The following is a 23,964-nucleotide window of genomic DNA, read 5'->3' as shown; positions in this document are numbered from 1 at the left end:
GTCGGGCTCGAGAGAACCATCTCTAGAGCTTCTATTTCTGGCTGATATATTTGTATAGAGGTCATAATTTTGGAAATAGTCATACGTTGAAGATGCTGGGAGCGAGTATCTTAGTATATATAACCGAATATAAAGCAGCATTGCCAATCTCCTGCCCTTGTTTAAATCTCCAAATCTAATACACAACTCAAAAATCTATAGTCTATACCTTGACCTTCCACTTCCAACTCCAGTTCAGCAAAGCCCATCGAGACAGGATAACGCTGATGAGTCCGACGAGCAAAATGGCTGAATAGAAGCCAATGAGGACTTGTGGTGTGGTTGACTGGAGCAACTGTCCACCAATCGGGACCGTGAGTAACACTCCAAATGAAGCCACACAGTAAACGGTGCCGTAAAATCGACCATAATCTTTCGTCTCGCAAAGCTGGCCTGCACAAACGGGAGCAAGTGAGAGCCACCCACCAGAGCCGAATCCAAAAATCGCCACAACTGCGTAAAGGGTGCCTTCATCTTGAGATCCATACGGTAGCCAAACAGCTGCCATGATAACGATTGTTATAACAACCAGGGATAACAGAATATTGAAACGACCAAACATGTCAGCAGCAAAGCCAGGAAGAACCCTTCCTAGAAGGCTCATGCTGTTCAAGACAGTAAGGGAATAGAACTGCAAATCGACGGAGAACCCGCTGTAACGGACATAAGATGGAAGAAGGGCAGCACATCCAAATATGATAAACTCAAAGCAAAAGACAGCCACAGTCAGGAAGCATAGACGGGGTGACTTGAAAGCTGCAAGGTCGATCGTTACTCTGCTCTTGGTGCCAGTAGGCAGACGTCCTCTAACGAGTAGAACTCCCAGTGCGTAGCATCCCAAGGCCATAAAGGCGACTATTCGTACGGCCCATGTCCACCCGCATTTGTCAAATAAGGTTCGTAACATCAAGGGGATAATGGCACCACCTGCTGATGATCCTCCCATACAAATTCCAGAGGCAAGGGCACGTCTTCGTTTAAACCAGTGACTGAGAACCGCGATAGACACGGTTGTAACAATTGCCGCGGACATTCCACCCAGAACAGCAAGGCAAAGCATAAAGTGCCAATACTTGGTACATTCGGCGAGGAGTATGTACGAAGCGAAACTCCCAAGCGTTCCACTAATCAACAAGACCCTAGGCCCATATCGATCAAAGAGCGGCCCAACTTGAACACCAAGAAACAAGGTCAAAAATACTAGTACTGCAGTGATCCAGCCGACATCTCGATCTCCATACTCGGCTAGCTGGTGAGTGCTGATATAATCCTGAACGGATCCGACTATTAATGGCGTCAGTCATCGTGTCCTCGGCGACAATGTTTGAAAGGAGTACAATTGATCCTCACCTGCAGTTTGAAAGCCAAATGAGGGAAACATCATGAGACATGATCCGAGCAAACAAACCCATGCCTCTCGGCCGCCTTCGGGGAAGGCCAAGCTGACGTCGCCATCGGCAGGGTTGTCAAGAACAGCCTCAAACTCATTGTTATCACTCGAGCTGTGACTCGTCGGTCGGATCGACCGGCGCATTTTTACACTTGTTTAGACTTGTCAAGAGGATGATAGAGAAAAATCTCGAGAAGTGAAAGTCGCCGTCCTGTCACGTGGTTCTACACATGATGAGGCGGCTTTGGTGGGGCTCCTTTATAGTTCTTGTATTCCGATTGGCCGATGCGTGTGAACCGCGACGCAACCAATCAATATAACCTATATTTTCTTGTCCCCAGGGTGCATCATTGGTCACATGGGTGATGAATTATATATTTATAGTCTTTATCCATGACAACCACATGATGATGGAGACCATAGAACAAGTGGGTACCTCATCATAGATTTGATTTCATCTGCATTATATATAATACTACCTGCACGATATAATTCCTCTAAAAGTGATCTAATTCCCAAGCGACTCGCGTTAGAGACAAGAAAAGTTAAACCAAACGCGCATACCATTCACCGTCCTGAGAAAAAAGACATGGCTACGAAAAACACCTCCCACTCTTCCACCAATTATATATTCCTTTCACCCATACCAGTTATTGGCATTTTCGAGGATAACAACTAGGTGTAACTAACAGGTTCGACACAGTCTCAAGATGAAACTTCTTTCAGCGGGAGGGGGGAATCCTATGAACAAAGCTTGGTCACTATATGGCCGAACTTGGCAAGAACTAATACCAAAAAAGCTTCTAGTTAGGTTATTTATCACTTACACAATATTAAAAGAGAAAAAAAATCAAAATCAAAAAAGAAACTCCGATAGGGGGAATCGAACCCCCGGCTGCCGTGTGAGAGACGGCGATGTTAGCCACTACACCATATCGGATGGGTACGATGACTTAAGCCTTTTAGTTTAATTTGTGCACTCGTCGTCTAGCGCTCTTTGTCCTTATGCGTCCCCGTGCGTGGTTCTATATAATTCCTCCCTCCCATCGCCCCTCGACTTCTCGGTTCGTTTCGCCCGCCCGATTTTCCTTTTTCCACGTCTTTGTCCGTGCCCTGCAGGTGAGCCTTTTTACCATTGACCCGGATCACCGAGCTCCTAAGCTCCGCCACCCACTTTCCTGTGTGACTCGTCGACTCTTCTGCGATCCCGCAATTATAATCTGCGCTGGCATCCCTTGTCCGGCCCTGTTCATTCCCTCAGCTCCGACTATTGCGTTCGAGATGACACCTTTTCCATCTATCTACAGCACTTAATCTGTCGCTCCATCGTTGCCTTTGCGCATGTAGGCGCATTCTCCCTACTCTTTCAGGACAGTCATCCATGTGCAGCGGGGCTGTACATAGGGCTCGGGGCAGACTTACAGCACCAGAGTCTTGTTAACCTTAGCTAAGAGCGCTAGCCTCGTTTAGGAAATAAAGATGACTGGGATCGGATTACTCGGCTTAATTGATTAATCAGACTGACTCGGCTGCGATTCGCATCAGCCGGTACTTACTCAATAAGCGCAGTTTTATGCGAATAACACAGAGATAGGGATTTTTCTTATATAATGACCGCAATACTGCACAGCGGTCATTTTGAGACTCTTAGACGGTCTTCAGATCTATAAAGCCGTAGGTGACGCCGTTAGTCAGCGTGTGGACATCCATTCCCTCGATTTAAACTAGTCTATCGTGCAGTTAATTATAGAGATCCATACCGTCCCGACTTATATCATCAAGGCGCCTTATGACCGAAATCCTCCTCGGTTTCACGACCGATTAACATAGAGGAGAAGATAGAAGGAAAAGGAGTTGGCCATGCGGACTAGAGATAGAGGGGGCGTGTGTCTCCTTACTAGGTCTAGTCTTGCGTGTTTCGTCTACTACCTCGAGCCTTAGGACGACTAGCGAGCAGAGCTTAAGTAATTAAGCGGTAATGAAATTAGGCGTCGACGATGCGCAGGCATGCAGTTCTCTAGGAATAGTCGTATTCCTCTGGTACGAATATTAGATCGTGTGGATGAGTAAGTTTACCGCAATTCATACTTCATGCTTTGAGTATGGGGACGATTGGCAGACAGGCAGGGTTTGTTGGGATCAAATTTCGCCCTGCCAAATTGGCTGACCGTGTCTCGTAGGAGTTCGTCCAGTTGTATCCTCTCTGTACCCAGAACAACCAAGCAAGACACTATTGTCCCTCCTACTAACCAAAGTACCTCGTCGTTCTCTGTGTAGATTCAAGCATGCTGGGTCGTGCCGTATCGTTCGCATTTTTGTTTTTGATTCTGTCGTTTCTGTATCCTCAGATCCAACGAGTCGATCCAACGAGTCGATCCAACGAGTCCTCCTTTCATCAGAGCAGCCCCAGAGCACCCCAAGGGTGTTATATCCCACGACCCCAGTGTCCACTGATTGTAGGATCGGTTTCGCAGCCGTGTGTCGGGTGGTTTTCAAAGTGTTCCCTTCTCGCCTGTGCGTGGGGTCAGGGCCCCTGACCCCTGAGCTCTCGCTCCAGTCGTAGCCCTAGCCAGCGGACAGTGCTAGCCGCTAGTGACTCTTCTTAGCTCTGCAAATACATTCCAGACAAGGCATTCACAGGTTCCCAGCCGTCACCACGGGGAGGTGAGAGTTATCGCCGTCCCGAATAACGTACAGACACGCTCGAAATCAGTTCATCTTTATACTCTCTTTAATTCTTTCTTGAAATCTGTTTTGCATTTCGCTATCCCTTTTATAGTTAGCCAACCCCTGACCCGTGTTCTTGGCAGTATTATAGTAGATCCCAGTGTTTTTCTCCATCGGGCGCGAGGATGAGACTGCTCCAGCCAATAGTATTTTTCCTTTTGCCGCTCGGTTCATGAGGCTGAGATTTCCTGCTGACTACCTTCCAGCTTCAGATTTCTCTTCCTTCTCCCAAAATTGCTCTTTCTGACTGTGGTTCATTATTACGCGTGTTGTCTCCGCGACTTAGATCTCTGCTGTACAGAAAACGTCCCATATTTTCGAACACCCGAGTTCTCAATTGCCTCGGATCTTTTTCTTCTCTAGTGTTCTCCACGAGTCATCATGTCCGACCCTAAGGAATATACCATCGGTTGGATTTGCGCGATAAGTACAGAGTATACTGCGGCGCAAGCTTTTCTTGATGAGAAGCACCAGGCGCCAGACTTTCTATCATCTGCAGACAATAACGACTACGCATGTGGCAGGATTGGAAAGCATCAGGTCGTCATTGCCGTCTTACCCGATGGGGAATACGGCATATCTTCCGCAGCAAATGTAGCGAGAGACATGTTGCATAGCTTTCCTAATATTAGGATTGGCCTGTTGATAGGCATCGGCGGCGGTGTACCAAGTTCAAAACACGACATTCGTCTAGGAGATATAGTGGTCAGTACACCTCGCAATGGGAACAGTGGCATATTCCAGTACGATTTTGGCAAAACCATACAAGGCCAACCTTTCCAAGCCACAGGAGTCCTAAACCAGCCACCAAGTGCCCTCCGGGCGGCTGTCAGCGGACTCAAAAGCCAGTATGAGTGCGAAAGTCATCAGCTAGAAAAGGCTGTCAATAGGGTTTTGGAGAGAAATCCACGGCTACGAAAGAAGTATAAGCGGCCGGAATCGGGAAGCGACAGGCTCTACCGAAGCGACTTTATCCACCCTCTGGACAACGAAACTGGCTGTGCAGTAGCCTGCGGAGATGACCTATCTCGCCTGATAATGCGACACAAACGTACAGCGGATGAAGATAACCCGGCAATTCACTATGGCTTGATTGCTTCAGCAAATCAGTTAATGAAGGATGCTTTGGTTCGGGATCGGCTTACGGCGGAAAGTGGTGTTCTGTGTTTCGAGATGGAAGCAGCGGGGCTGATGAACCATTTCCCTTGCCTTGTCATTCGCGGTATTTGCGACTACGCTGACTCCCACAAGAATAAGGATTGGCAAGGTTATGCAGCTATGGTAGCAGCTGCATATGCGCGAGATCTTCTTTATCGACTCACTCCTAACAGGGTTGAAAACGAGAAGAGGATTAATGAAGTTCTTCTTGGCAGTAAGTCTATCTACTAACTCTAATCTCAATGAATAATATCCATACTGACAGAGTATATAGTCCATGCAACTATCTCCAGGGTCGAAGTTAACGTTGGAATAATAAGTTCAAAATTCAACAGAAACAAAGAGCTTGAAGCACTCGACTGGTTAACCCACTTTGATTACGGCCCCCAACAGAGTGATCTTCTTAGATTGAGGCAACCAGGAACTAGCAAATGGCTCATCGAGTCCGCTGAGTACAAAGATTGGCGAGAAACGAACGAGAAAACGCTGTTATGCTCAGGCATTCCCGGAGCTGGGAAGACGATCCTAACTGCAGTAGTTATTGACGACCTCGCCACGCAATGCTTGAACAATCATACTCTTGGCCTGGCATATATTTACTGCGACTTCCGGCGGAAGGATGATCAGAAGGCTGAAAATTTATTAGCGAGTATTCTCAAACAACTATCGCACTGCCGGTCTCCACTACCGACAAGTGTAAAAATGCTCTACGAACAACATAAAGATAGACGGACACGACCATCATTGAATGAACTGTTCAGAAGTTTACAATTCGTGGCCTCATTATATGCGAAAGTATTCGTGGTCATTGACGCGCTTGACGAATGCAAGACTTCGGATGACAGCCGAAACGTCTTCTTATCCCGAATTTTTGACCTACAAAAAGTTTGTTCTGTGAATATTTTAGCCACTTCTAGGCCAGTACCAGAAATTATGGAGAGGTTCAGCGGCGATAAGTTGGAAATTCGTGCGCATGAAAGTGACGTGGAAAAATATTTAGAAGGGCGCATTTCACAGGCTGGATCAGAGCTCTTGAACACACATAAGGAAGAAATCAAGAGAAGAATCACAGAACTTGCAGATGGAATGTAAGTCATCTCCCATTATAATGATTCAATGAGACTAGGGAAACTAACCACCTGCCTAGGTTCTTGCTTGCACATCTTCTCTTTGATTCTATAAAAACAAAGATAACACTGAAGCAGATCAAGGAGACATTGTCAAGAATTTCAAAGGGACCTGAAGCATATGAAAAAGCGTATAAGGATGCTCAATGCCGAATCGAAGGCCAGAATCCTGATGCATCAAAACTTGCAATGGATGTCTTGATGTGGATCACTTGCTCTAAGAGGCAACTTAGTTCTTGGGAGCTTCAGGAGGCGCTTGCAGTGGAACCAGGGACACTGTGTATGGACAAAGACAATATCCCGCAAGTTAAAACCATGGTCTCTGTATGCGCTGGGTTAGTCGTGGTTGACGAAGAAAGCAAGATCATGCGTTTAGTCCACCACACCGCGCAGGAATATTTTGAGAGGAACCAGAACTATTGGTTCCCCTCCGCGGAGTCCCGCTTGACGATTGTCTGTGTCACATATCTCTCATTCGACCTCTTTGAAACTGGGTTTTGCGTGAATGATGAGGATTTTGAGATTCGAATTCAGCAAAATCCTCTCTACGACTATGCAGCGCGGAATTGGGGGCACCATGCCCGTGCAGCTGGGATTGAAACAGCAAGCATCACCCAAAGTCTTCTGAAAAGCAACGCAAAAGTCTGCGCCTTGAGTCAGGCTCTGACAGTCTCTAAACCAAAGTGGTACCCGGGCTATAGTCAAGGCATAAGGCAGATGACAGCCCTACACCTTGCCGCTTACTTTGGAATCAAAGAGGCAGCAACTCAAGTTCTCGAAAGTCAGGGTTGCTGGGATATCAGGGATAGTGATGGTCGGACGCCGCTATCTTGGGCAGCAGAGAACGGACACCTGGCCATCGTGGAGCTGCTCCTTGAGAACGGCGCCTACCTTAGGTCAAGAGACAACTTCGGTCGAACTCCGCTTTCCAGGGCTGCAGCCAATGGACACGAAAACATCATCAAGCTACTTCTTGAAAGACGTACGAACTTTCTGAAAGCATTTTCAATTATCCGCAAGATACTAATATGGAAAACGGCCAAACTTATCTCCTCCATCCTAGGCCACGCCTCTGCCCTGAGCCTATCGCTGCCGTTCAAGAGCAAGACAGAACTCAACCCTGCATTTGAAGCTATCGAAGATCAAGTTACACCCTGTGAAGATTGGAGAGAAGCAGTAAACACGATAGATTTACAGGACGATATCGGAAGAACTCCCCTTTACTGGGCAATTGTGAAACAGCATACTCGCTCTGTGGACTTGCTGTTACAACAAGGGGCATCAACTGATTTGTGTGATAAAGAGTCCAAGTGCGCTATTCATTTTGCTGCAGAAATTGGTAACGAGGCACTTGTCCAACGGCTCCTCCAAAATTCTGAAATGATTGAAGCAAAAGACCGTCATGGGCGATCGCCACTACTGTGTGCAGTGGAGAATTTGCACGCCGGGGTGATTCATTCACTTGTTCAAGCAGGAGCACAAGTGAATGTTTTCAACAATATGCATAAAAATCCACTGCACCTTATCTCTCGGGGCCCTAGGCATAAAGATAGATTTGCACTGCTGGGTTATTTTATTTCCCAGGGAACGTCTACAGGCCTCTGTGATGTTAAGAACATGACACCCTTTTTGTATGCTTTAGTAAGTCGGTCTGAGGATCTTGCTCTACTCTTCCTTGACACCGGATTCGAGGTGAACTTTGGACTGCATAGGCGATGTTGGACCAGACGGATGGAAAATGTTCTCGAGACTTATGGGCTTGATGAAAGTTTCGAGAGATCGATTAGAGGAGAATCTTCTGTCGGATTGACTGCACTTCACTTTACAGCTCTGAACGGGATAGTGGGAATGACCATGTTTCTACTTAACCACGGCGCTGATCCCAATGCTATAGACGAAGATGGTGACACGCCTTTACATTTGGCAATTCGATGCCAGATAGGAGGACACAAGTATGATGACCCCTGGGTGACTGGAGAGTATGCGGTGGAGACGTTATCCGACATTATCACCGATTATGAAGAAGAAGAAGAAGCGAACGAAGTATGGGAAGTGATTGATCAAGCGAGGGAAAGTACGGTCCAGCAGCTTTTGAAAAGCCCAGATATTGATGTCAACATTGCAAATAATAACGGGGAATTTCCACTGCATGTGATCCCATTCGAAACTGGAAGTGCACACCTTGCCTTCACCGTCCTATCGGCCCTTCTCGACCATGGTGCGCATGTGTCTAGGTTGAATTCGAAGCGTCAATCTTGCCTTCACCTAGCCAGCAAGGCAGGAAATCTGGATGCTGTTCGCATACTTGTGGAAAAAGGAGGTGACATTACATTACTCGATGTGTATAACTTGAGTCCGGTCCACTATGCTGTTTGCCACAATCATTCAGACGTCATACGACTCATGTACGAAAACTGCCACGAGCAACTCTCAAGAATCTGCGTCCAATATGATGATCTAGGGAAGAGCATGCTACATTACCACGCTGAATCATTAATGTGCTCTACTGAGATGATCAGTCTTCTCATGAAGCTTGGCTGTGACGTGGATAAACTTGATACAGAGGGTAACTCAGCACTCAGTCAATATCTAAGGTCTTTCCATTTGCAAATCAAGTATGACGTCTTCAAACTTCTTCGTGAGCGTTCAAGAACGGAAGGCATACGCTGGACGGACCAGAAGCAACGAAATCTTCTACATCTCTTGATGCGACAGTGGAGCGATGACAACGTTCATATACTTGAGGATCTGATGGATTATGTGGACATAACGACGAAGGATGCTTATGGCATGGGTATTGAACATCATGGCGCGATCCACGGCGCATTCAACAAATTTCTTACACGATTCCTTAGAAAAAGGGCCTATCTCAACCTCCACAGCAAGGATTTCAAGGGCAAAACACCTCTTCAGTATGCCGAAGAAGAGGCCAACCGAAAGCGTCACCGGAATCTTTTTCAAGGTCATCGGTGGCAGAGGTCTTTGCAGAATTTGAGGGATGGCGATGAAAATGATTGATTGACCTACGTGCGGTCGTAGTGATCTATGGTAGCTATTCTATGGTAGCTATTCTATGGTAGCTATTCTATGGCAGCTATTCTATGGCAGCATGAATAATCGTTGAAAGTAACTCACGTCATGATGAATGATCCCTCATTCCCACTATAGATAGACCTAATCTTGCTTGTTCACGAGCTGCGTTTTATTCATCCACAGAATATCCATGAATACTGATCTTCAACACCACATCCCCAGCGACAAGACAAAATGCATTGTCTTCAGACAACGGAAATAAAACTCCACCCTCAAGCTGCCGCATATCAATAACAGGACATGTCTCACTCAAGCCATTATTGTGATTGGATGCAAACCTTTTAATACCATACCCCAGTGATTCTTTCTTTTTCAAGGCAGCTACATCATCCTCAAGGCCGAGGTGTACTTCAAGAGACTCTGTGCTAATAATATGAAAAGGACTGTTGGGTTTGACAAAATCATTGACCAGTTCCCCCTCGCGCAGGTGAACAGTATTGTTAGAATGATCCGATGGGGACGCAGTGCTTGAAAGTCGGCTGATTGTCAATGAAGGACAGTGCTTTGGTGAATCGTCCGACAAAACAATAGTGGAGTGAGTAGAAGGAATATTTCCTTCTGAGGTCTCTGACACGAGCCCCGGCATATTCACCGTTGTTCCCGAAACCGATAAGAAGGGTGCTTTCATTGGGTAACGGACGAATAGGCAACTTCCCTTAAGCTAAGCCTACCAAGTAAGACGTTTGATACTCGCTGCCTCATTCTTTAAAACCCAAGTAAGTTCCTATAATCTAAGTGTGAAAAATCAAAAATATCGTGTTTCGTGAGGATACGTACCATCTGCAGCAATTCACGAACTGCACGTTCCATATCATCTAGTCTTCCGGTTGCTTCATTCCCAATTTCATCAATAAGAGAAGTGAGCTCTGTTCGGGCATCTTCTGTGAAAAATCGATTGGTTTGATCTGGTGGCTTAGTCTATTGATATGTGACCGCAAGCAATTCCGGACATTAATTCAAATCGATGCATTGTCGGCAAGTTGATCAATCAATGTAGACTTTCGGCCCCTTTTCTCCAATTGTTCTTTTTGCTGGTTTATCCCAAGACAGTCAGAAATTTTCGTTGTGCCCTCTGGATGGTAGTAACTCACTATTTCCTCAATTCTGACGCTGGCAATCGAGCAAACAATGACCCATTGGTTCTTGAGATCCCTCAGAAACACCCGAAAGAAGTGACTGGCAGATGTAGGAATACACCCATCTGAAATACTACTTAGAAATATGACCTTGTCTTTTGCCTCCGGCCTTCCAATCCATGCAATACCCCACGGGCCCTGACGCATCCCATATTTCTCAGAAAGGAACGGGTTTTGGGGAGGGAAGTTTATTGATATGTAGGACACAACAGAGTCTAAAAAGTCAATCTGGATGTACTTAATATCGTCTGATTTGTATTTTTCAGATCTCATATGATTCTCAGCATCGAACAGGGCTGGTACATGAGTTCACGGGCTATGCGCACAGAGACTGAAGGAAAGTAGGGATATAGAGGCAAGTTGAGATGAATTACTCACTATATTCTCGAAGATCCTTCTGATAACCTTTCATGGAATATTGCTGTATCCAAATTAAAGATCTATTTCACTTGGTATTCCCCTCTTCATTGACATGAATCCGGAGAGGACCAAGGATCGCTGCGCTTATCTTACGAGGTTCACACAATGCACATACATCTACTGATGCGATGTTAGGAGTGTGCACAGCAACTATAGGCCAAGGATCAAGACTTCGAATTTAATTCACCCCTCTAAACGGGGGGTACGACAACAGTGCCCTTCATAATTTGTCTTGCCTTTCCACCCAGCTGTACCTCCTTCACCTTCCTCTCCCCATCCTCTCCAACGTCGATCCTAACCTCAACCGCAATGTCACTTTGCCGCCCCATCTCAACGCCCTGTGTGATTTCAAACCAAACCTCTGTCTCGCTGTACTCCATAAGGGCAAGATAACTCGTCAATGCACACGCCGCTGACCCTGTAGCCGGATCTTCCATCTCGTCTTCCATCATTCTCGTCCTTAACTTAACCGTCCTCACACCAGAGCTGGACACACTCGTCCCTGTAAGAACGTAGTAGTACCGTGCGAGGAATGTCTCGCTCCACCCTGCGTCGATAACATCCCGTGGCGCGCAGGGGAATGCGCCCGGGGAGACCTGGGACAAGAGGTCCAGACATGGGAGGTGGATAAGGGCAAATGTCATGCCATTGACGATACTGAAGAGTGGGGCTTTGAGTTCTGCCGAGCGGATTTCAGGGGTGGAGTGCAGGCAGCCCGCACGGAGGGTCAATTCAATGTCGCCAAGGACCCTCGAGTTGAGATGAGTGTCGTGCGGAATAGCGGCACTAACGATCCCTTTTTCCGAGCTGAAGTGGATAGGAATCGGGCCGGCCTTGGTAATGAGTTTGCTGATGCCCTGGGCCTGAAGGTAGTTTGCCGTGCCGATTGTGGGATGGCCCGCAAATGGGAGCTCCCTCGACGTCATGAAAATGTCGATGTGGCGGCTGTGCGGGTCGGGGTTGTTGTTAGAGTCGACATCGTGTATGAAGACTGTCTCGGAGAGGTTGAATTCTCTGGCAATGGTCTGTTTCTGAGTCTGAGAGAGCCGGTGTCCCGGAGGCAGGTGGACAATGCCGAGGGGGTTGCCCTTGAACGGCGTAGTGGTGAAGACATCGAGGGTGACAAAGTTGAGATCAGTGGCCATTGTGGGTGATGGTTGAAAGAGACTTGGATCTGAAAGATTCGGTGGCATCTGTGATGTTAGTTAAATAGGAATTCTGTTTAGTTGTCTTTGTAATGAGTCATACTCGATGATTACCAACAGGAAAACCACAACTATTCCTGAATTCCGGAACTAAGCGCGCGTGAACCATAATCCTGACAAGGAAATCGAGGACTGGAACATTCGGTACAAAGTGGGTTGCGTAGCGCGCATAGGGCGTGGTACGACGGTGTATAACTAGCGATCAATGCCGAATGCCTGAATTAAATGCCTGAATGCCTTATTTTGGCCTCGAGCGCTATACACCGTCGTAGCCGTCGCTAACCGTTCACGTGGAAAATAAACTTTGAGGTTCCAGATAAGTAATTATGCTGCTTATTAATAAGACATTACTGGAAACTCAATCGGATATTTATAATCCGGTCTCTGGTCTGTCATTTCGTGTGCCGATCATTCTCTGCAAAAGACTCATCGTCTTTTTTTGCCCTTCAACCCTCTCTTGCTCATCCGCGCGATACCTCGACCTTTGTCATAAACCCAAACAACCCGTCATTTATGTCCGATACTCCGATTGTTATCAGTAAGGATGCCCCTTTGCGTACGTGCAAAGCATACGGTCTCTGGGATTTAAAAGTTGATTGATCACTTCGTTAACCTAAGAGCGAGATTATTTCGTTTTTGGATCGTCGGACTTTGTCTTCCACCTCTGTCGACTGTTCCAGGCCGCTTATGCAATAGCCACCCCAAGCCATGAGCAACATATGCCGTATTCGCACCGGCGTTGTAGAGGAATAACCCATGGCACGGTCAACTGTCCTAAGGAAAACAGGGCGCTTGGGGCTTTTTGGTTTGAGTCTTCCCAAGTCCAATGCTCATAAATTCTACTCCTGTCCACAATGAAGCTATTTACAGCACCCTCAGCTTCCTGTCTTCGCAATACGGTGGCTGTCCGTCTACCCTAGTCTCCCATCTAAGCTCTGTCTCACTTCTCTACTTTTCCGCGGCCGTAATCTCGTTATTGCGCAACATTTCATCATGCTGTTTCTTGGCATCCCGGACCCACCTCCGCTTCTCTTCTCTACCTCTGCAATATCACGCGATTATATGAGGGCATTCGCATCCATAACAGAGAGAGGATCCCCTGTTCGAAGATGCTGGAGGATCTTAATTGATCAACCTAGTCAGATGCCGTGGGTCTGTTTGAATCATACTATTCCAATATTGCCTTCTTCTATATACCATATGTATTCGTCATGCTGTTTTGATGTTGATTGTCCAACTCGACATAGCGTCAAGAATGGGTGGATTTGCCATCATCGAGGTCCAATTATGCTGTCTTCTTGACAAGCACACCCTGAATTCTAGGCAGTAAACTGAACGGCTCATTAGGTTCTTCAATCTCATGTGGATTTTCCCATTCCCCACTGTTGAGAATGTCCGCCAACACATTCCGAGTTAAATCACAACCAACGAATGTGCTCCAGGCAGGATTCCAACAAGCTAGAGTTTTCTCATGTTAGCAGGCTTGCATATCGGATCGGTTATTCCACTCGAGACAAGCATACCTTGCGCTACAGTCGTCAAGCGGTTTCTGCTCCACCCATGTTCCCAGAATATAAACTTGCCTCCTGGTTTGAGGAGTTTCCACACCTCCTTCATGACGCTCTTCGGATCCTTTACGGCACATAGGACCTGAATACATAACACAGTATCCAGGCTGCCCTCTGTGATTCCCTCTTCTCTCAAAACGTCGCTATCTTCAATGCCACAGGCTATGAGCTTATATCTATCCTGTAGACCATGTTTGTCCAAGAGAGCATCGATGGTGTCTTTGAACTGGGGATTGGGCTCAACGCCATAGATATGGTCGACACGAGAGACATCAAAACGATGGATCTGATTTCCTGGTCCGGGGCCTAGTTCCAGAACAACGCCGCTAGCAGCTTGTACGAGCGAGGGAACAATAGTTGTATCTTCGTAAGCGATAAAACCACTGGCTATTCATGATGGTCAGTCTACTCAGTACATAGTTCTAGGCAGGGATATATGGGGAGCGGGGTGAATTACAGGTTATACTGAGCAACTTTGCTGAAGCGGCATCTTGAATCTGTTGTAGGCGACCAAGTGCTGCGAGACCATCTCGACGAACGGCTTGTGTCAAGGCTTCCCAGTGTACTGAAGGAGATGATTAGTAGAGTTGGTGAAATATCTGTGGGAAAGTCTTACAGCAGATAGAGAACCAGATCAGACCGAATGGACGTAGAATGGAAGCGAGGCGGCCAGGTTTGGACATGATGCTCTACCTAGCTATAGGTCATAAATGAAACGGGGTTTTTTTTGAAAAAATAAGAAAAAGTAACGAAAATGACGGTGATATTAGCAAAAATAAAATATGTGGAGAGAGAGAAAACAGGAGGGTAAGCCCAAGTCCAAGCGATGTCACGTTCCGTAGTGGAGACAGCCTATATGTAAGACGGTGTATAGCGCTCACTGTGAAATGCCTTGATTCCATCTGCTCTTGTATTCATTGGTCACAGGTAGAACTAGCGTATTGAGTTTCATTGAGCTAGCACTGCAGAGGCGTATGACGGTTGGCCTGAAATGGGACATAATCAGGCACTAAGGCATGATGTCCCTCCGAGCGCTAACACGCACCAGACCCACGGGGGCTCCGGCTCCACTCCACCCCTGGATCCAGCGGGGGCGAACTAAAGCTGAGTAAGCAAACCGGGGTGCCCATGTGCCCTGACCCTGATCGCAATGTAGTACTCTCCATTCCCCTATCTGCTTCTCTTTACTAAGTTTTTGCCCAAGAGAAAGAATGCTGTTGTTGGGGTTATTAGTACCCACCCTGACGTAGAACAACAATGCCTCTCCGAATAATTGAAAACAATTCACCTGAGCCGGTCCCTTGGGGTGCCCTCTCATTAGATATCTACCTTCTCTCGGAATGGGAAACCCCGAACCCCGCACAGCCCACCGAGTCTCCATCAGACCGCCGCCGACGGCTGGTACGCCAATTCCTCGCATTGGGGTTGGAGGGCAGAGAGGTAAATACTGCCCTACACTGATCAATCCATTTCAATTGAAATGATGCGTTCCTTCACAGCCCCAAACTAACAATAATTGATTCAATAGCCCTACAACGCCCGCACAGAAACACCACCTACACCCACTGAGGCCCAAATAGCCGAGATCCTCTTCCCAGTACGCCCGGAGGCCTTACGGCCTTACGCTGGCTATACCACCTGTCTAGAGGAAGGCCTCTGGATCCGTCTCTGCTACAAAAAAGATAAGGAAGAGGCGCATAAGGCTCTATGGTCTTACAATGAAGACGTAGCCTATGTCGGTCCCGAGGGGGTCGTCCTCGACGATGAAGAGATTTTCGGGCGTGGCTTAGACGTGACAGCTGCGTTGGAAGTGTTCCCTGAGCGTGTCACGAATGAGGGTTCCACGGGACACATTCAATTGCGAGAGTCGACTTTGAGAGAGGTACTGAGTTATGTGGAAGATGACACGGGATCTGGTGAAGAGGACTATTCTGAGGAGTCCAAAGAGATTCTGGCACAGATGAGGGCGACCCGTGCGGTGAACCCCCTTCTAAAGTATGGCCTGTATCATGCTTCTTGTGTTGTTACTCATGCCTTTGTGGAAGATGAGGTTGCGCTCGATGGTGGGGGTCTGTTGCATGTATTCTGGGATGATTGTGGGAATGTGGTGAGGCAGTGGCGGGTGGAGGATGATGGAGTAGAAGACAACTTTGATGGGGCCTGGGTGGAGGGTGCTTGGAAAGAGAATTTCATCAATGGGATCGGAGAGCTTGGTCCTGCTTATTATGAGGGTGGAATACGAGGACCTCCATACAGCATTTGAGGTGCCTACGTACATAGTAAGCAGGACTCTTGTACATAGGAAATAATCCATTTCCACCTGCTTAGAGGCGGTTTGATCTAAAATCCCCCTAGGGCTGGATATATGCGCTATATAAATCACAACACAAGAGGAAAAAAAAATAAGAGAACATAGCATTAAAGAAAGGAATGAGAGGATCAATTCTCTTTTTTTCTAGTCCTTTTCTCCTTTGCCTCTAACCTACTTAAGCTTTGTGTCGCCCACGTTCATCATACCCTCCCAGTTCACATCTTCTAGTAGAGACCACCACGAATCCGGATCCGGATCCATCTTAATATCCGGAAAGAGGAAATATGATTAGTGTGATCAAAGACTAGAAGCACCGGATACATATTTTCGATCTTACAGGATCTTCGTGGAGCCTAGATGCGATCTATGAGGGGCTCGTTCATAACCCAACATACTAGTGTCTAATTGGGTGGCAATATGGCCCCCTACGAGTTAGCAAAAGTTTAAACACTTGAATTGTACAAATCTACATCAATCTAGAGCTGAAATAGATCCATATTGCGGACCCTACGATGTTGGACCCCGTTACTTCGATGGCTCAAGCTGCCATTTTGCAGAGAATGTAGAATCGCCTGGTTTCAAGGTGTCATTTCCAAATTGAAATTACCTCCTTAGCATGCATCCGAAACGAGTGAACTGTGATTATTCGGATCGAGAATTGCCCGGCACCAAACTATAGGGACTTGCAAACACCCCTCTAAACTTACTAACATAGGTTTTCCGCTGATCTACTTTCCAAACCAGAGAACAGCTTACATTCTTCTTGGCGAGGTCAGAATAATAGCTATCCGACAATTTACTTTAAGAATACAAAGGCGGTAAAGTGGGCGGTGCGATATGCCATATTAGGCTGCCGTGACAGCCATAATGAGGTGGTTTGCTGAGCCACTTCTAATGTGAACATCCGGAAAAAGTCTTACAATCCTCTACACCACACTATCTTTAAGCTTTGATTTCATGACAGCGCTAGCCAACATGACCCTCGGGATATCGAAAATTACCTTCTTCGGTTAATATACATTACTACGGCAGTATGGACGAATTTTACCGGCCTATCTCACTTGAGCGTAGTCGTCTCTATAGGTCTTTCCCCGCTGCACAGGGGAATTACGAAGGACGCCAGGAAAGTCCAATTAGACTGCCACAGACGGAAGGTACGCAGAGCGATCACATTATCTTCATCGTTCACCTTGTGACTTTTGCACACGACTTCCTTGATTTATCAGCAGATCTTCCTTTTCGCGACATTATATTCTTCAATCCAAAAAAATCACCTCCTTGTCGTGAAGATGCCTGTATCGGCGCACGAGCAAGCCGCAGCAGGTTTTGACCATATGCTCATATCAGCCCTCCAGGAAAGAGGCATGGTGGGGTCCACGAAGACCTCCCCGCAGAGCTCCTAAGAGACCCTCGGTAGTTCTAGAAGTCACATCGTCAGAGACTCCTGACAAACTTCGCCGCGATGCCCACTACTGGGTAGATCCAGCAAAAGGCCAGGCCAACATGGCTTTCACAGTCTCAGCATAGTCAATCTCAAGGGCATGCTTGAGCAAGGTGTGCGTGAGACTCTCCTTAGCACCGCTTGTTATTCTGGGGGGTGAAACGCCGCTATGACAGCTGCTGACGGGGAAAACGATCCAGCCGCCGGAACTTCGAATGCCTGGGGTGCATCCCAGAGCATTGAGCGAACTTGCGGGTCCGTGTTTGTAAGCACCCTGTTAGAGACTTTGTCTAGTGCGATAAGTCCTCTTCTCGAAGAATCTGGTCTGGACATAAGACTATCAGACCCACAGCACAGTCTTTAACCAGATAACCCTAATAGCTTACAGACTTTAAGCTATAATACCACCCGTTTTACACCTCTTCATACGATATATTGTAAATCATCAATCCATTCCGAGACAAAATTAGCCTAGCGAAGTTTCTCTCACTTTTCTCTCACTTTTCTCTCACCTTTACTTGACCTTTACTTCACCTTTACGTCATAAATGTTTCATTGTCAAAAGTATATGTCTTTCATTAGATAACCTGTAGCAGAAATTCTGGCGGCAGGTTCCAAAGTTGAGAGAGACAACAGAGAAAGGAAAACCAACTTGTAAACAGAAAAAAGCGCACTTCATTCTTGCTCATTCTGGAATTGCATGTCCCACACCAAGGTTGCAAACTCGACGAGGTCTTGTGTTTCAAACACTATGTCACATTCTCTATGATTCTTCGCTGGCCGTCGGAATAGAAGGTGACAAGGGCATGAGGAGCTGTGGTGTGGGTTGGTCGGGATTAAAGCAGACTTTATCATCGAATCTCGATTTTGTTATGGTGAGGTATGTTTTTCTAATAGGTTTAGAGGGCTTTGAGTTCCACTCCCACCGCTGGATAGTTATTTGGGGGGTTTTGGCATAGACCTTGATAGTTATCCAATACCAGTGGGCTAAAATAAAAATTTCTAAGAGCTTAGGAAATAATAATAATAATGTGATATTCTTCCTCTATCTCATTCAGTTCTGTGGCCTTCTTCTCAGCCCTTCAGTAGCAAGGGTAGCAAGAACATTCCCCGGGCAAACTTAGCAAGAGACAGACGGATGTTGAGTGGCGTGTTCTCTTCCGCGGCGAGAGGGACCTGCGAGCCCGTCGACCGATGAACTTTCGCCACTCGCGGCCTCTACCACGAATTTCTTAGTCCTTAAATAGACGTTACTGGTGAAACATCCGAATAGTGCTCATGAAATCCTCAATGGCTGAAATTATAGCACTTATCCCATGCTCTGGTTTATCAGCTTCTAACAAGGCCGCGACTAAATAATGTAGTGGTCGCTAGAAAGGTGGCCCCTGCTCTCTTAAGTAACGAATATCAAAGTAATCAGAAAGGGAGTTATACATTTCCGCTAACGTGTCTTTAAGTCGGGCATTAGCATTGTCTCTAGCTTCTGTTCAAGCTATAAAAACCTGTTCCACATGATAAAAATCTCCTTACCAGGACAGGGAGGTTAAATAACTCGAGAATGTGGCCAGAAGCTGCCTCCCACCTAAAGCGTATCGCCGCTTTAAACATCGGTGCTTTTTCCTAGAGCTCATCACGCTCGTAGAATGCACAGAGCGTGCTTATAAAGCCCACCTCCTTACCACGATCCCATTGACCCTGAGCGCTATGCCCTTTCGTAGTTGGGGGGACAAAGAAACAAAATTGATGTTCTCAAACAGCAGAAATTGTGCAACCAATTTCATATAGTAGGATCGTGTTTATATGGAGGGTCTTGTAACTATAAACATGGGCCGAGACTCGTTGGGCAAGATGTAGTCGATCTGATGTGGATCGCTCGTTTTAGTGCCTGCCCAAAAGGCCTACAGTGCGATGATGAGAATTGTGTCAATGGCCACCGGTGTTTCCACAGGAACTGTACGGTATGGGGTTGCCAGTTTCCTCATGGTGTTGACACTGAAATTGTCAGCCCACACTGAGATTGTGAAGTGTTCTGGCTACGATCTTTTTCATTTTTCATTTTTCGTTTCAAGTTTCTTTCAACGAGGTATGTTAGGCAGATTTTGAAGAAGTAGTTACTAATCACCTAGTTAGTATATTAATCTAAATTATAGTTGGTTAGTTATTGGTATCAAAAGATTAGTTTTCACTGTGATAAGACCCATCAACGGGGAAGGGAGAAAGAAGTAAACCATGATTTCAGATCTCTATTAAGGGCTTCGGTAGAAAAGTATGTATATTGTAGTGGGGGACCTTGTCTTCCACTACGCATTGACCTTGCCTGTTCTTTCCTTAGTTAACTGGTTAACTATATTGCCAGAATAGTGGATACAGACACACAGAGAGTTGAATACCATCGATTGGACCCATACATTTCACAATACGGATTACTCCTACATAAAGTGTCAGCACACTGTGGACAAAAACAGAGTCCTAGGAGGTGTGCCTTTTCCGTTTGCTGCTCTATGGTTCTTCTCTTCTGCATATGAAGCAAAATAAACATTGATGATGGTTTTTCTTCAGCCGTAATAGCTGAAGAATCTCAGGCGAAAGAAGCTGTCTCGTCAATCAGTATTATATTGATATTTGGTTAAGAGGAGAGGGAGCTAGCTATGAGAGAGATACCAATTGAGTAGGGGAAACCATAACTAAAAGTTTCTTGGCAAGCAGTGCTTCCAAGTGACCTCGTGGGCCAATGTTCCCCCATTGATACTATCCAGTCACGCATTGTAATCGACCAGAGAGGTTTGAGGACTTCGTAGCAATAGGAGTTTCGGAGGCAGAGGGAATGTGTGATTGTCAGTAGTGATTCATGATGCCTGGTGAGGATGATAGACCCATCTCAAGGGATGGGATCAATATCCATCTCTTCGGACCCCACCCCACTGTAGGTTTCTGCCGAGGTCTCCTTTGAATGGGCTGGGGAGATGACAGCTGCCTTCCGGAGCATCCACACCATCAACCCAAACGGCTGCTCCAGAGCTGCCCGACGACCGACAACAGCAAATTGTGACCACTAGTAGATGTTAGAATTCTGAGTTCCTGGCGTTGTGTTCTTGGCTTATATAAGCTAGCTCACCTTCGAATCGTGACTAATTTTCAAAAAATGCCAAACTGATCCAGTGTACGCCATCCCGTACACACCCCAGTTGCGCTTCTGGTCATTCTTGCGTCCCTGGTGGATACACCCTTTGATACCAATTAGCTTTCCTAAAAGAAGTACGACTCATATAGCAAGATACATACCCATATATCCCAGGAGTTGGGGGATTGGATCAGCCTCAACGATGAGGACGTTGAGGCACAAGGCCTCGCTCTCACCATACCAGACAGTGTAGTCTATTCTTCCTGAGAAAACAACCCGCTTATGATTGAGAGTGACCGGGCCGAAAGAATAGGTCCTCTTGCATTGAACATTCAAGGGCTGCGCATTTGTGAGATTCGAAGTGGCAGTCGTGTACGCGTTGAGGGTGACAGAGTCAATAAACCATCGAGTACTAGCTTCGGTGGGTCGCGAGAAACCAAATACCTGTTCAATAAGAGCTAATGTGGTGACTATAATGGATTAGCTGTATATCCCTTCTACTCTGTGTCTGACATCACATACCGAGGTGGGGGGGTTAGGGCGAGCGGCTGAACATTCTTCATCTCTAGGTCATGGGCATCGTATTCGAGCCGAAGAGACCGTTCAACCTCCTTCAAGGTCAAGTCTGAGACTGGGACACTGTCGTAGCGTTTCATCTGGCCCTCGACTTTGTCAGTTGCGGTCTTCAGCTGTTGTTCGTCGATCCTCTTATCGAGGAACTTCCGGACCGACGATCCGAGCTGGCGAAGCAGCTTATGACGCTCCTTTGGGAATATCTCTGTGGCGATCATTGCTTCGTCTGTGGACTTCTCGGCACCAGGCACGACTTCCATACGCTCGGCAATACCGCTCATGTTGCAGAGTGGCTGGTATCGATGTTAAGTGTGGTGTAGAAAACAGGAGTGATGGAAGTGGAAGATACAGGACAAGAGGAGAGTTGATAAAGGAAGAAAGAAGAACGACCAGAAAAAAAGTAAGGTTTCAGCCTTGTGGGCGGGTGATAGACCAAGGACCCGCACCCTGCAGGCCTCATCCGTCTAATAGACTCTACCAGTGTCCCTCGGGGTGGAATCAGATGCTCAGGAGCGTCTCTCCGACCGAAAATTTGATGAAAGTAAAGACTTTGAGGATGGAAAGCAATCTGCAAGATGGGTTGGATAGATAACTAAAAAACTACAAGTACAAATGGGTCTAGGGACAAGCCCCGACGGAGGCGGTGACCGAGAACGATCACCCATGGGCCAATCCCTTTCCCCTAGCAGTAAAAGGTAGTTGCCGTTTCTCGTAAGAAGTCTCGAGGAAACCTCCAACCAAACCGCACGATATTATCTACAGATTACCCTGACCGGCGCTGCCAGCCGGGTCAGTGCTAGCACCCGAGGCAGTAGCGAGAGTCTCGCCCTTCAAGTTCTCCAGAACGGTGGCGGAGGAGCCAGACAGCGTGCCGCCGTTGACGTTGCCGACACAGGAGCGACCAATAGAGGACTCACAGGTGCCAGAGGCGCTGTCGGAGGCAAAGAGGGCACCCTCGAAGGAGGATTCCTCGAGAACGGTGTTGACGTTAGAGAAGTAGTTACCCTCCGCAAGAACGTAGCCACCAGAGCCAATCTCGAAGGCGTGGCCAGAGTTGTCGTCCCAGTAGTTGTTGACAGCATGAAGGTAGGTGTTGTCCTGAACCTTAGGGGCACGGCCACTGGTCTTGTACAGGTAGTTGCCCTTGAAGGTAACCTTGTCACTGGAGCCATCCAGGTACACATTCCAGTAGTGGTGACCGTCACAGGTGGCAGACCAATCGGATTCACCATCAATGTAGTTGTTGGTGATAGAAACGCGGTTGTCAGCTTCAGTACCCAGGACGTAGTGCTGACGACCAATGCGAGCAGTCTGGATGGCAAGTCAGTCTATATGAATTGGTGGGAAGGCTTGTCGGAGCAACTTACGGTGATGTGGTCGAGCCAGACCAGGTCAGCTTGATTGAGCGTGATGGCGTCACCACCCCAGACATACTGAGGATTGATGTCTGTGACAGCAATGTTCCTATGATAAAACAGTCAGCGTAAATCCCAACGAAGCTTTTGCACTTAAAACCGCGACAGGGGGTCAACGTACTGGATGATGACGTTCTCCACACCGTTGACTATGCGCAGACCACGGCCCTTGATCACACCGCTGGTGCCCTCACCAATCAAGGATTTGTTAGAGCCAACGGTGATACCGAGCATACCGGCATTGTCGCTGGAGATATGTTAGCATCGAAGGGATTTCTATAATAGTCTAGGTGATGGAATGCTCACTAGGTGACGGTAGTGGTAGCGGCATCAGGCTCGTAGTTGGTGCACCAGTCGTCCTTGTTGATGGCAACTTGGCAGTTGGAGGCAGTGCCCCAGGGAGTACAACCAGAGGTCTTGGTAGTGCCCTCGGTACCGGTGAAGTCGAAACTAGCATTCCCCCATCAGTCGTCGTCCACCCACGGCAGAAGCTCTCTACTTACGTCTTGCTCAGAACAATCACACGGGCCTTGTCATCACCGAGGTAAGAGACCAGCTCATCGGTGGAGGTAGGGTAAACAGGGGTGGCATCACCGCCACCAGTGGCGGAAGAAGCGAAACCCTCAGGAGTGCCTGAGACACCAACAGCGGCGACCTTGGAGGCAATAGCGGCAATAGCCGTGAGAACAAATGCGTACTTCATTTTAGAAGTTGAAGGTAGTATATATAAAGAGTGACGATAACCTAAAGCAAACGAAAGTATAAAGAAAAATAAAGGAGAGTAAGAGAGGGATGGAACAGGAATGGAACAGGAATGGAACAGAGAGCAGATGTTTACATACTTATATAACTGCAATTTTAGCCCATGAGATGTGCTTGGTTCAATACCCCTTAGCTGTACTCGAATAGTCTCCGAAATGAGAGTGGGTGTGGTTTCGGAAGCATGGGAAGCCCCGGTGGAGATGCGCCGATCAGTTTACCGTTCTAAGGTTGCTTTAGGAAGGCGATCGTCAGCAAGCCCATGTACGAAACACATCGGAGAAACCCAGGAGAAATAGTAGAGTGGTGGATTAATTCCACAGTGTTTCATTTAGATTGGGGAAGTCCACGTTTCTTTTCTCATCCGAGCATATCTTAACTTTAAATTATTGAACTTTTTTAATTTCTCCCCAAAGCATTATCTACTGGCTAAAATGCCATAGAGGGTGGCTTATAAAAGGCAGCATAACACTAATATGTG

The 23,964-nt window shown here is 47.0% G+C and overlaps 8 protein-coding genes across 8 annotated transcripts; 3 read left to right on the top strand and 5 right to left on the bottom strand.

Annotated features, from left to right (window-relative positions):
- Positions 1-202: 202 nt before the first annotated feature.
- Positions 203-1,573, bottom strand: N7447_003348 (putative MFS monocarboxylate transporter; the record flags this gene model as incomplete). Its single annotated transcript, XM_057227623.1, has 2 exons — positions 203-1,323; positions 1,390-1,573. The coding sequence occupies 2 exons, from the start codon at positions 1,571-1,573 to the stop codon at positions 203-205; spliced, it is 1,305 nt and encodes a 434-aa protein (XP_057086964.1).
- A 2,964-nt stretch (positions 1,574-4,537) lies between these two features.
- N7447_003347 (ankyrin) lies at positions 4,538-9,459 on the top strand (the record flags this gene model as incomplete). Its single annotated transcript, XM_057227622.1, has 3 exons — positions 4,538-5,528; positions 5,589-6,402; positions 6,462-9,459. 3 exons carry the CDS (start codon positions 4,538-4,540, stop codon positions 9,457-9,459), a joined length of 4,803 nt encoding a protein of 1,600 aa, XP_057086963.1.
- A 1,822-nt stretch (positions 9,460-11,281) lies between these two features.
- On the bottom strand, positions 11,282-12,235 carry N7447_003346 (PhzF family phenazine biosynthesis protein; the record flags this gene model as incomplete). The annotated part of the gene is made up of 1 exon (XM_057227621.1): positions 11,282-12,235. The coding sequence occupies one exon, from the start codon at positions 12,233-12,235 to the stop codon at positions 11,282-11,284; it is 954 nt and encodes a 317-aa protein (XP_057086962.1).
- Positions 12,236-13,580: 1,345 nt separating this feature from the next.
- Positions 13,581-14,546, bottom strand: N7447_003345 (class I SAM-dependent methyltransferase; the record flags this gene model as incomplete). Its single annotated transcript, XM_057227620.1, has 4 exons — positions 13,581-13,753; positions 13,819-14,250; positions 14,321-14,428; positions 14,480-14,546. 4 exons carry the CDS (start codon positions 14,544-14,546, stop codon positions 13,581-13,583), a joined length of 780 nt encoding a protein of 259 aa, XP_057086961.1.
- Positions 14,547-15,120: 574 nt separating this feature from the next.
- On the top strand, positions 15,121-16,126 carry N7447_003344 (uncharacterized protein; the record flags this gene model as incomplete). Its single annotated transcript, XM_057227619.1, has 2 exons — positions 15,121-15,264; positions 15,392-16,126. The coding sequence occupies 2 exons, from the start codon at positions 15,121-15,123 to the stop codon at positions 16,124-16,126; spliced, it is 879 nt and encodes a 292-aa protein (XP_057086960.1).
- Positions 16,127-17,207: 1,081 nt separating this feature from the next.
- N7447_003343 (uncharacterized protein) lies at positions 17,208-17,701 on the top strand (the record flags this gene model as incomplete). The annotated part of the gene is made up of 2 exons (XM_057227618.1): positions 17,208-17,497; positions 17,530-17,701. 2 exons carry the CDS (start codon positions 17,208-17,210, stop codon positions 17,699-17,701), a joined length of 462 nt encoding a protein of 153 aa, XP_057086959.1.
- A 2,792-nt stretch (positions 17,702-20,493) lies between these two features.
- Positions 20,494-21,590, bottom strand: N7447_003342 (uncharacterized protein; the record flags this gene model as incomplete). The annotated part of the gene is made up of 4 exons (XM_057227617.1): positions 20,494-20,667; positions 20,731-20,840; positions 20,898-21,180; positions 21,255-21,590. 4 exons carry the CDS (start codon positions 21,588-21,590, stop codon positions 20,494-20,496), a joined length of 903 nt encoding a protein of 300 aa, XP_057086958.1.
- A 475-nt stretch (positions 21,591-22,065) lies between these two features.
- On the bottom strand, positions 22,066-23,427 carry N7447_003341 (polysaccharide lyase family 1 protein; the record flags this gene model as incomplete). The annotated part of the gene is made up of 5 exons (XM_057227616.1): positions 22,066-22,620; positions 22,677-22,773; positions 22,846-22,971; positions 23,031-23,174; positions 23,228-23,427. The coding sequence occupies 5 exons, from the start codon at positions 23,425-23,427 to the stop codon at positions 22,066-22,068; spliced, it is 1,122 nt and encodes a 373-aa protein (XP_057086957.1).
- Positions 23,428-23,964: the final 537 nt, after the last annotated feature.

This window comes from Penicillium robsamsonii, assembly GCF_028829455.1.
Source record: "Penicillium robsamsonii strain IBT 29466 chromosome Unknown utg000002l_segment0_segment0, whole genome shotgun sequence".
In the NCBI taxonomy this organism is placed as follows: domain Eukaryota; kingdom Fungi; phylum Ascomycota; class Eurotiomycetes; order Eurotiales; family Aspergillaceae; genus Penicillium; species Penicillium robsamsonii.
The sequence above is the reverse complement of the archived record's forward strand: the minus strand, read 5'-3'. Positions and strand labels throughout refer to the sequence as shown.